The sequence below is a fragment of the Neolamprologus multifasciatus genome, chromosome 5 (genome assembly GCF_963576455.1).
Source record: "Neolamprologus multifasciatus chromosome 5, fNeoMul1.2, whole genome shotgun sequence".
NCBI lineage: Eukaryota > Metazoa > Chordata > Actinopteri > Cichliformes > Cichlidae > Neolamprologus > Neolamprologus multifasciatus.
This window is the reverse complement of record NC_140443.1, coordinates 3,318,024-3,330,801: the sequence shown is the minus strand read 5'-3', so window position 1 is coordinate 3,330,801 and position 12,778 is coordinate 3,318,024. Positions and strand designations below refer to the sequence as shown.

General features: G+C 42.3%; 1 protein-coding gene across 1 annotated transcript in view; it reads right to left on the bottom strand.

Moving 5' to 3' along the window:
• Positions 1-12,509, bottom strand: part of LOC146517808 (odorant receptor 131-2-like) — a 244,355-nt gene extending 231,846 nt beyond the window's left edge. Inside the window, exon 1 of the mRNA XM_085161332.1 lies at positions 8,305-12,509. Within this exon, the coding sequence (XP_085017458.1) occupies positions 10,356-11,249 (894 nt within the window). The 5' untranslated portion in view covers positions 11,250-12,509 and the 3' untranslated portion in view covers positions 8,305-10,355. The remainder of the gene's footprint in view (positions 1-8,304) is intronic.
• Between the last annotated feature and the right edge of the window lie 269 nt (positions 12,510-12,778).

The window sequence follows — 12,778 nt, the reverse complement described above, 5'->3', positions numbered from 1 at the left end:
GCGATAAGCACGCACCAAATCTGTTTCGCGCTGCGCTCAGCCCCCCATGAGAGTACAGGACTCAGCCCTGCTATGATGTTGTATGGTAGGGAGCTGGAGACACCCCTTGACTTGCTTACTAAGCCGTCTGGAGAGAGCGAGGAGTCATCCATGCCCTATCCGGAGACCCTTAAAACGTCGCTTCAGGAGGCCCACGATCGTGCCAGGGAGACCAGGCCATGTGCGTGCATTAAAGGACTCCATTCAAAAGGCCTGCTCATTAAGGGCCTTAATACCCATTATTTTTTGTCTTTTACATCAGTATGAGAAAACATAGATAGATTTTCTTTAGAACATGCAAATATAATTGAAATAACAAGGGAATAAAGAAAAAACAAAATTTATAAAAAATTAAGTCCATCCATCATCCATCTTCATCCGCTTTATCCGAGGCCGGGTCGCGGGGGCAGCAGCCTAAGCAGAGAGGCCCAGACCTCCCTCTCCCCAGCCACCTCCTCCAGCTTATCCGGGGGAACACCAAGGCGTTCCCAGGCCAGCCGAGAGATATAATTTCTCCAGTGTGTCTGCCCAGGGGGCCTCCTACCAGTGGGACATACCCGGAACACCTCACCCTGGAGGCGCCCAGGAGACATCCTTGTCAGATGCCCGAACCACCTCAACTGGCTCCTTTCGATGTGGAAGAGCAGCGGCTCTACTCTGAGCCCCTCCCGGATGGCCAAACTTCTCACCCTATCTCTAAGGGAGAGGCCAGCCACCCTTCGGAGGAAGCTCATTTCTTCCGCTTGTATCCGCGATCTCGTTCTTTCGGTCACTACCCACAGCTCGTGGCCATAGGTGAGGGTAGGGACGTAGATCGACCGGTAAATTGAGAGCTTCGCTTTTACACTCAGCTCCCTCTTCACCACGACGGACCGGTGCAGCGTCCGCATTACTGCAGCTGCAGCCCCAATCCGTCTGTCGATCTCCGGCTCCCTTCTCCCATCACTCGCGAACAAGACCCCGAGATACTTGAACTCCTCCACTTGGGGCAGGAACTCATCCCCGACCTGGAGTGGGCACTCCCCCCTTTTCCGGCTGAGAACCATGGCCTCAGATTTGGAGGTGCTGATCCTCATTCCCGCTGCTTCACACTCGGCTGCGAACCGTTCCAGTGCGAGCATGGAGTCCTTAAACCGATGAAGCCAACAGAACCACATCATCCGCAAAAATCAGAGATGAGATTCTGAGGCCACCAAAGCGAAAGCCCTCCGCCACTTGGCTGCGCCTTGAAATCCTGTCCATAAAAATTATGAACAGAACCGGTGACAAAGGGCAGCCCTGGCGGAGCCCATCACCCACCGGGAACGAGTCCGACTTATTGCCGGCAATGCGAACCAAGCTCTTGCAACGGTTGTATAGGGATCGAATGGCCCGTAGCAATGGGCCAGACACCCCATACTCCCGCAACACCTCCCACAGGACACCCCGAGGGACACAGTCGAATGCCTTCTCCAAGTTCACAAAACACATGTAGACTGGTTGGGCAAACTCCCATGTGCCCTCAAGTATCCTTGAGAGGATAAAGAGCTGGTCCAGTGTTCCGCGACCAGGACGAAAACCGCATTGTTCCTCCTGAATCCGAGGTTCGACTAGCGGACGGACTCTCCTTTCCAGCACCCTGGCATAGACTTTCCCAGGGAGGCTGAGGTTTCTTCTTCTTCTCCTTCTTCTTCTTCTTCTTATTATTATTATCATCATCAATAAATGTGTTTTAGTGGCATAAAAAACCGTGTTAAAAATTAGTTACTATCAAAACATTTCCCGACCTCAGGATAAGTGTGCATTTGACATACCTGTAGGAGAAATTTGATCTGCCTTCACTCTTCAGAACAAAGCACATAAAGAGCCTGCAAGGCTTTATTTGGTTAGGACATAAATGAGCGTCATTTGAACATGAATGATGATCAGAAATGGTTGGTTGGTTTTAGTTTACTGTAATTGGCAGTTTAGAAACATACAAACATATTTCTGGGAAGAAACACAAATTTCAAAAGAAGATGTGCTACACCTAAAGCTGTTTCTGTTTGGGTGGATCCAGAAGAAAACAATAATTAGATGAAGAAAGACTGATGCACCTCATTCTTTAAAATAAAGCTAGTGATGTTGTTTTGGTGTTAATTATCAGAGTCAGACTTTGGTGTATAACGCTGGTATCTTTTTAAGTACTTTCTGAATGTCTTGTCCTGTATGCCATAAACTGACGAGTTGAGCCAGAATGTGAACGAGCACTGAGATTGTGTAGCGAACAGTCAGCACTCATTTTGGAAGCAACCTTGTCAAACCACTTAGTATCAAATCACAAATCAGCACTCATCTTCTTTTGTTTTTTTTAATTCACTGTGTTTATGCACTATTTACCTTCCCACTGTTGCCAGATTGCTTGCTCATAGGGGGTCATCTGATTGTTGGGGTTTTCCCTGTTTTCGCTGTAATGTAGGGTCTATACCTTAAAATATAGAGCCCCTTGAGACAATTGGAGATTATGTATCAGAATTTCAGGAGCGGGACCACGCCTCCAAACACGCTCCTTCTGGCTTTCATCTATATAGGTTCTCCCAGTTCTGCAAGTTGTCATTCTCGTTTACATGCACCTCCCTCCCTTCCTCCCCTTTTCCATTCTGTAACTACTTCACTTCTATTTAGTACATGGGGATCTGAATTGAACTGAATTGAACTGATTCTGATAACATCTCTGGAGTGGGTAACACTCTTAGAGATTATTTCCTGTGAACTAAAAGTAATATGAACTGAGAAACTCCCATTTTTAGGTTGGTTAGATGCTGAAAGACCACGTCTTTCATGTGAACATGGAGGGGAAACCCTTGGTATGTTGAACTCTCTTTGTATGTTCGTGAAGGTTCTCAGTCATCCAGGTCATCATAGTTTAAGGAGCTTGAAAAGAAAAGTGTCTGGACTTCTTTAAGTCCTTCACACATGGACCAGTACCTACTCTTTGACTTCCACTACCCTCTGGAACACAAACTTGGAGTAATCAGGACTGTTCCCTCTGGGACTGTGGCAGAAGGGGAAAAGGAGGAACACACACATGTAGGGAAAGCCCATCTATGTCCACTGTGAATGACTATCTTTGAAAAGAGGTGTGCCTTCCGACACCAACACTCTGCCATCTATAATCTAATTCTGAGAACGGCCCAAATGCCTGTCATGTTCTGCTCAATATTTTTGGCTCATGTGCAATTATTTTGGTCCCAGTCTGTTTCAATGTTTCGTGTCCAAGAAAAATCCATTTTGACGCGCGTGAACCGGAAATGTGGGAGGGATGTGGGAGGAAGTTGTGCCAGACCGGTATCTTTGCAAGATGGCAGCTGTCGAGTTAGCGCTTGAAGAGAGAGTCTCACTTCTCTATGTACTGTGGAGAGCAGAGCAGTGGCGTAAAAGACGTCCTCGCCGTACCTGGGTCCATCAGGTCCTCCAGAGACGTGAGCAGTTTGCTGAGTTTCACCATTTGCACCAGGAGCTGCGCCTGGATGACGGCCGATTTCAGCGATATCACCGTCTTTCACTCGGCCAGTTTGAGGACCTGCTTTCCCGCATTGGTCCCAGAATCGCCCGCCTAGACACCAATTACAGGTGCTCAATCCCACCTGCAGAGCGCCTGTCCATCTGCCTGAGGTTAGTAAAAGTATTTAATACGGTAGTCCTTTATATATACCTGTGCTAATATATGCTAAACTATCCATTTATACACTGCTAACATGGATGTGCTATGCTAACAGTGAATGCTCTCGGTTTTTACTGATAGCAAACTGTGGTATGGAGACGACTGTTTATAATATTTCTAGTGATACTCAGAAGGTCTCATCAAGTCCCGATTTAATTCGATTTATGCTGTTATCAGTGTTTGCAATGATAGCATGTCTGTGGTGTCATATCAATGTATGTGCTCGGTGTTTGCTGATATCAAACTGTAGCATTAGGACCACTGAGTTAACCTTTGTAGTGATACTCACTCCTTTTTATTTAGACCTGGTTTAATTCTGGGATAGTTGAATATTTGTATATAATCCTATATAATATAATAATATATAATCCTATATGTATTTCCCTATATGTATATGTATAATCCTATATAATCCTCTCCTCACAGTGGAGGTTGTATCGGCGCGCCATGGAGCTCCATCCTGAAATTGCGGAGAAGTGTGTGAAGGCAACTTGTGTTCTCCACAATTTTCTGCGCTGTGTGGACGAGAGAGGGGCACCTGCTGTGAGGGGTGTGGCACCTGCTGTGGTGGAGCCGTTGCAAGGCCTGGGTCATATGGCAGCAAACAACTCCTCCAGAGAGGCTGTCCTGGTGAGGGAGAAATTCATGGCTCACTTCTCAGCGGAGGGAGCTGTGTCTTGGCAACCAAAGGAGTAGCCTGTTTGAAGTCCGAGTGACTTCCCCACAACGGCTCTTTTAAGAGCCACCCACAAACCTCTAAAGAGTGTTCCTGTCCTTTTAATTTTTTCTTAATAAATGGAGCTCCAAAATAAACTAACCTCTTTTTACTCTCTTAAGTAACTTGTCTTCACTATGTTCCTATATACAGTGTGGTGCAAAAGTTTGGGCAACCTTATTAATAGTCATTATTTTCCTGTATGAATCGCTGTTACAATGAAAAATGTCACTTACATATATCATATAGGAGACACACACATTGATATACACTAAATATTTATTTCATTTCTCTTTTTTTGTGTTGCCAATTTATGCACCTGCTTGATTTAAACAGTTATTGCACACTTTCTGTAAATCCAGTGAACTGCATTTCACTTCTCAAATATCACTGTGTGTGTCTCCTATATGATATATTTAACTGACAATTTTTATTGTGACAACCAATGATTTGTACAGGAAAATAATTACTTTTCACAGTGTTGCCCAAACTTTTGCATCCCACTGTATTAGTATGTTTTGTCATTAGTATAATATGAAATAAATTCTACTTGTGTCAAGTCGGGTGCCAATATTTGCTGTGTAGTAGAACAGATAATTTGTCATTATAAATGTTTATTTGAAAAAATTCATTAACAAAAACATTTATCATAAATATATGAAATTTACAGAGAGACAGGAATAAAAAGGACCCAGCTTGGAGTGGAAGAGCCTCAGGGAGAAGGAGGAGAAAAATAAGAACATTGTTTCTGCCCTGGAGAGCTGCTGCCTCATCAGAAAACTACTGATCATTAGGGTCCAATGTTTCCAAATTTAACACAGCTGTGCTGTTTTCAAAAGCTAATTTATAAATTTGAAATTTCACGAATCGTGTCTAAGGCGGCATGCTCTCCAGAACAGGAACAAGGTCGAGGAGGAAATGTTCTGTTGGAGACGGGCGTGGCCTCTTTAGGGACTCCAGGATGGCCAGCTCCACCGCCGATGGACCGTCCTGGGACCCGTCCCTCGCCCGCCTTCGAGCTGTCCTCCTCTGTGGGCCTGTAAAACCCAGCACAAAAAAACACAAAGTAATGAGAAGGCTGCTACTAGCTTTTCATTTTCAAAATTGAAAAAAACAGGATATAAACAGATTGGTTGTAGATATTTAGTAAAGGTGATCACAAGGGAATTCAAGCAAGTAAAAAGCTATCAGTGCTTGATGTTCATACCTGTGGGTGCAGCAGCAGGAGCTGAGGGACTGGGGAGCCAGGAGAAGAGACGGGAGGAATCTGCTGCATGATTACTTGACTCTATCAAGACAATATTAAATGTTAACAGGTTGAAGACAATAGTCATAGAGAATATTATATTATTATTATATACTTACAGTGGGGCAAAAAAGTATTTAGTCAGCCACCGATTGTGCAAGTTCCACCACTTAAAATGATGACAGAGGTCAGTAATTTGCACCAGAGGTACACTTCAACTGTGAGAGACAGAATGTGAAAAAAAAATCCATGAATTCACATGGTAGGATTTGTAAAGAATTTATTCGTAAATCAGGGTGGAAAATAAGTATTTGGTGACCTCAAACAAGGAAAATCCCTGGCTCTCACAGACCTGTAACGTCTTCTGTAAGAAGCTTTTCGTCCCCCACTCGTTACCTGTATGAATGGCACCTGTTTGAACTCATCATCTGTATAAAAGACACCTGTCCACAGCCTCAACCAGTCAGACTCCAAACTCCGCCATGGCCAAGACCAAAGAGCTTTCGAAGGACACCAGGAAAAGAATTGTAGACCTGCACCAGACTGGGAAGAGTGAATCTACAATAGGCAAGCAGCTTGGTGTGAAAAAATCAACTGTAGGAGCAATCATCAGAAAATGGAAGACATACAAGACCACTGATAATCTCCCTCGATCTGGGGCTCCACGCAAGATCTCATCCCGTGGGGTCAAAATGATCATGAGAACGGTGAGCAAAGATCCCAGAACCACACGGGGGGACCTGGTGAATGACCTGCAGAGAGCTGGGACCAAAGTAACAAAGGTCACCATCAGTAACACACTACAACGGCAGGGAATCAAATCCTGCAGTGCCAGACGTGTTCCGCTGCTGAAGCCAGTGCATGTCCAGGCCCGTCTGAAGTTTGCCAGAGAGCACATGGATGATACAGCAGAGGATTGGGAGAATGTCATGTGGTCAGATGAAACCAAAGTAGAACTTTTTGGTATAAACTCAACTCGTCGTGTTTGGAGGAAGAAGAATACTGAGTTGCATCCCAAGAACACCATACCTACTGTGAAGCATGGGGGTGGAAACATCATGCTATGGGGCTGTTTTTCTGCCAAGGGGACAGGACGACTGATCCGTGTTAAGGACAGAATGAATGGGGCCAAGTATCGTGAGATTTTGAGCCAAAACCTCCTTCCATCAGTGAGAACTTTGAAGATGAAACGAGGCTGGGTCTTCCAACATGACAATGATCCAAAACACACCGCCCGGGCAACTAAGGAGTGGCTCCGTAAGAAGCATTTGAAAGTCCTGGAGTGGCCTAGCCAGTCTCCAGACCTCAACCCCATAGAAAATCTGTGGCGGGAGTTGAAAGTCCGTGTTGCTCGGCGACAGCCCCAAAACATCACTGCTCGAGAAGATCTGCATGGAGGAATGGGCCAAAATACCAGCTACTGTGTGTGCAAACCTGGTAAAGACCTATAGTAAACGTTTGACCTCTGTTATTGCCAACAAAGGTTATGTTACAAAGTATTGAGTTGTATTTTTGTTATTGACCAAATACTTATTTTCCACCCTGATTTACGAATAAATTCTTTACAAATCCTACCATGTAAATTCATGGATTTTTTTTTCACATTCTGTCTCTCACAGTTGAAGTGTACCTCTGGTGCAAATTACTGACCTCTGTCATCATTTTAAGTGGGGGAACTTGCACAATCGGTGGCTGACTAAATACTTTTTTGCCCCACTGTATATATACTTATATACTTATTATTATATACAGTGGTCTCTCATTTATTGCAGCACATGAACAGTAGTCACAGTTCTCTCAAGTTGATTCTCAAAGTGCAAACCTTTGTCGATTTTAAAACGTAAAAGTATTATGCCGCGCTTTTTCTCTGTCTGCGGCGCCACTTTTGTGCGCCTTTTTTGCTCCCGGTGCAGGTGTCTATTTCCGAATGAGGGTCATAGTTATGAGTGTTTTTGTGCTGTTTTTTTCTATTGGACGTGATGGTTATCAAAACCAAACGTGATAAGTTTGGCAAGGAGACACGACATGGAGGAGATTTGTCATTTGGGCTGCAGAATGCAATGCACATCGTTGAAAGCTGTACGGTGCAATAAAAAAAATCAGCGAAAAGGTGAGGTAGTGACGGATGAACAGCGGGACTACTGTATACTGTTTATTAATAAACAAAATATATTCCTGTATGACAACACGCATAAATTAACTGCCTACATTAACTCAATGTAAACATACCTTCTGACTGACACTCCCCTGCTGCCTCTTCGGGCTGTCCCTGGTCCTCGGGGGAGAAGTTCTCCACGGTCCGCACCATATTACCGCTAGTCTCCCGCGGGGTGAGGAAGGGGTCCAGAAACCCCATGACCGCGAAGAACTTCCATCTTCTCCCCGATCCTGCTGCAGACCCACTCCTCTTCTCCTTCTCTGTCTTCTTCTCCTTATTATAAGTGTCCCTGAGGCTCTTCCACTTTCTCCTGCAGATGTCCACTGAATAAACGCATTATCTTGTTAGCGGAAAGGTATTTGTACATCAGTGGGAAAATAGCGGGACAGTAGGCGGGCTTGCTAGCTTTTGCGTGGCTTCATCGGGTCAGTCTGAAAATTAAAAAGAAGGAGGAATGAACTTACCAGGTTGCCCGATCTCCTCACTTATGTGCCTCCAAGCTAGGTCCTTTTTATTCCTGTCTCGGTAGAAGTAGTAGCTAGCATCATATAGCTCCGGGTGATTAGCCACGGCACTGATGAGCTTTTCCTCCATACTGAATGAAGAATCAAGGCCTTTGGCTGGATCTGCCCCTTTGACCTAGGTCAGAGCCACGTCACCAGGCTCCTGACTGGTTTTCGCGGCGCGATTTGACGCTGGAGTTCAGATTTTTCCAACTCGAGCGGTAGACGCAAAACGCGCGCATGCACAAAATGCAACACAAAAACTCACGCGCGTGGTTTTTTTTCGCGAGTCAAACGCGCCAGACGCGTTTTGGCATTTTCGCGACGCAAATCTGCTTCCGAATTTTCGCGGGACCCACAATCGCGCGTCATCGCGCTTTTCCATTGACTTTACATGTAAACCTGACGCTCTATTCGCGTCCATCGCGTTCGGTGTGAACACACCGTTAGTCTCTAAGTTAATGCCCACTCACATCCTGGGCCATTTGATTTCAGTAAGTCACACGATAGGGTGGGGCTATGTTTCACAATGGGTTCACCTGAAACCTTGGCTGATTGTGACCCACACATGTTTTCAAACCTAGGCTCTTGGGATTTGGCAGAGGATCAATAGGGGGTTCAGGACCCTCTTAAGGAAACTCCCAATTGCCCTTAAAAACCTGGGCCTCTGGGATTGCTCTTAGAACTGAATACACTTCTTGGATGAAACGTCTTCAAGAAACTTACAGAAGTCCGGATGCTTTTCTTTCCAAGCTCCTTAAACGGTCTTTGTAGTATAGGGCCCAGGATGGACTATGGCAAAGACATAAATAATGAGGATCATTTGTACATGAATAATGAAATGTACAATGGCATAACATTTTCTTTTCTTTAATCACCTTTACCTGCTCTGGAATTAAGACATAAATGGCCTCTTATCACCAATATCCAACATTTATTCTTACTGTTGGATAAGAATGAATCCAACAGTAAGAATAAATGGTGAAATGAATGGTTTTGGTTTTAAAAAGCCTCATCTACAGAAGACTGAAGATGGTTTTAGAAGAAGATAGTTATTGAAGATTGTTGTTAGTTGATCTCTAATAAGAAACAACACATTTACACAAGTACTATGACTCTGACAAGAAATAAAGCAGACTACAGATCATGCACTTCTCAAGAATAAAATGTAATAGCACATTAAGGTAGGTGTCATTAGCATCGATCAACATGCTGCTATTTTTATGAGCACCACACTAATGCTGAAGAACTTTCCATTCTGTAAACCTTAGTGTTTTTACCTTAATGCATTAAGTCATTTAAAGATATCACTTGGAATGTATTAGTTAATTAAAGAGAAACTCTTAAACTCAGAAGAATGTATTTAGGATCTTATTTTATCAAGGAAAAATTACTGCATTCAACTAAATATAGATAATATGATAAATAACTGCACATAAGAAATGTCAGGAAAGACTCTTTATATTTCATGTGTCTGAAATAAAGTTTTACCATTTTTTAAGTCACCAAATATTGGCTTGAAAAATCCTGGCTGGGCTCTACTGACATCTTCTGGTGGGCGCTTCTTACTGTTTTAGAGGTCTTGGGTTCCTTCACATTGCTCCTAAAAATGTATATATTTAAAATATTTTTCTGTATTATTTAGTTATACTTACTCTTTTTGCATTGGTTCTTCTGGTAATATCTACTTCTTATGTTGATGGCTTTTGTTTTGCCTTTTTGTGCAACATTTTCATGCATCTTTATTAACTTTGCTTTCTTTTTGTCCAGTTTTATTTCGGTCCATATTTTCAGCTCTCTGGTTGAATTCTGCAGTTTTTGTCTTTCCGAACACTAAAGTGTCTTATAAAATTGTGTCTTATAAAATTGCCATATAGTGAAAGTTACTGTTCGACACATTCACTGTGACATTAAATTATAAAGATATGCAAACAAAAAAGGACAATAGAATAAGATAAACAAAGACTACTCAAGCTCAGTATTTTAAATTAAAAGAGCTGATGGCATTGTTTTTAACTTTTGTTAACATTAGCCTTTGGTGAGTAGAACAGATATTTCCTCAGATATCTTCTGAATGCCTTGTCTCGTATCCCATAAACAAGTGGACTAACAAGTCGAGGCAGAATGTGAACGAATACTGAGATTGTGTAGCGAATAGTCAGGACTTCTTTTGGAAACAAGGATGTAAAACCATTCAGCAGCAAATCATACACGTAGTTGAGCATGCACAGCAGCAGCTGGAAGCCGTGCAGCAGTACAGTGTTTCTTGCTTTCCTGGCGTTTGCAGCAGCTGCCTGTGCAGCGAAAAGGATTCTGAAATATGTGTAGACAAGGGTGAGCCAAACAATAACCAGAAATACAATGTTGGATATAGTTCTCTTCTTTTCTACTTCAGGATGTCTGAAAACATTTTCTCTAAGGCAGAAAACTCTTGAATGAAAGAAATCTCTGGATTCTGTGGCCAGGCTGGTGAATAAATCTGGCAGAATTGTAAGTGAACTTAGCCCCCATATCACTGTGATCACAACGGTTACATTTTTGACTGTACATATCTGTGAGTGCTGGAGAGGGAAGCATATGGCAACATGACACTCTACTGCCATCACAGCGAGGGTCAGGGGATTGTTCTGGCTACAAATTATGGAAATCAACAATAAAATGATGCAAAATGGGACAGGAAGAGTGAAAATGATGGAATTGAGGACTCGAAGGAGGGTGAACATGATGAGCAGCAGGATATCAATGATTACCAGATGAATGTACAGGATGTAACGAGGATTTGTGTTTAAAACCTGAAGAGAAGGACAGGATTTAGAACATGAAAGGTGAATTATCCCACTAAACATTGAACGGTGGATAAAAAACAACTGCTTCAGTGACCAAACTTGGACGTCCAAAAATATCATTTAAAAGATGTCACTCCAACGTCTCTTTGCGCGATGGAATGTTCACAGTGCAGAATATATCACATTCTGTCATCTAGTATCTAGTTCTAAATGGATGTAATAAATAGATGCAAAATATATGAGCAGGATACAGACCTCATGTCTTTTGAATATGTGCAGCAAGGTGCCGTTGACATAGATGATGGCGATACAGAGGACCACAGTTATCACATTCTTGACATTAGCTATGTTTAACGGGTCCTGATACATAACTGTTGTCAAATTCATGGCAGCATTTGAAAGGTTCATGAGTTGGCCAAAAAACCTGTGGACATCATTGATTGTTATGGCAGGTTGTAACACAGAAGGTGTAAACTTTAAAAACACGGCAAAGTTTTGATATCTATGAGCATTCCTTATCTGATCAATAATAATCTTAGAAATCTTAAATATTCTGCAACACTATTACACCAACCATAAAACACCATATCTAAGCATCAAAAGTAATTCATTTTCCTTAAGTAAATAATTTACATTTCAGAAAATGCATTTTCTGCAATGTAATCCACCATAAATTATTTATTCTCATCAATTTTATAAAGTTCAAAAACATTTCTGCTCCAGTTTACAACAAACTATGCTTTTCTGCACTAAACTCTGCTTTAGTTAAGTGTGAACTGCAATAAGACATTTTCATTAAAGAAAAAACTCCACATGTTTGACCTATAACACTAACGTAGTCACAACGAGCTGGATAATAGCAGCATTCTCATTCAAAGCAGTAACTTAAATGATAGTTGATAATTGCGCCTGGTTGTGTTACAATCAGAGTTATTATATAGCTGATCACATAAAAAAAATTATACTACACTAAATGATTCAATACAATACAAATCTCAAAGAATATATAAATTGTTTTTATAAACCACCCCACCCACCAAAGAATAGGTGCTCACCTGGTTATGGTTGACTTCTGTCTAATAAGTTAGTAGCATTTGATAATTTATAATAGTGGTTGTATGCAAATGGCGTCAGGTGTGTCTATGTGTGTGAGAGAGGGAGATATCCCCTCCCCCAGGAGTGCTCGTACCCGTTAGTGCATGCACGTGTGTATCTGTATCAGTGTAGAATCACTGCAAATGTGTCAATATCATGCTTTGTCTTATGGTCCATCTCCTTAGGTTGACATGACACCAACACATGGTCTAGTGTCTATGTTTAAAGTTTGAAAAGTCAGAGGATATTGTCAGCATTTAGGCTACAACATCCACTAACCCCAGCTCTCCAGCGAACCTGAAACATCTCTCTGTATTATATGTGTATCAGGGCCCTAGGCCATGTGCGTGCATTAAAGGACTCCATTCAAAGGGCCTGCTCATTAAGGGCCTTAAAACCCATTATTTTTTGTCTTTTACATCAGTATGAGAAAACATAGATAGATTTTCTTTAGAACATGCAAATATAATTGAAATAACAAGGGATAAAAGAAAAAACAAAATTTCATGTATATATCTATGTCTATACAATGTGTGTGCTCGAAAAGGAGTAGG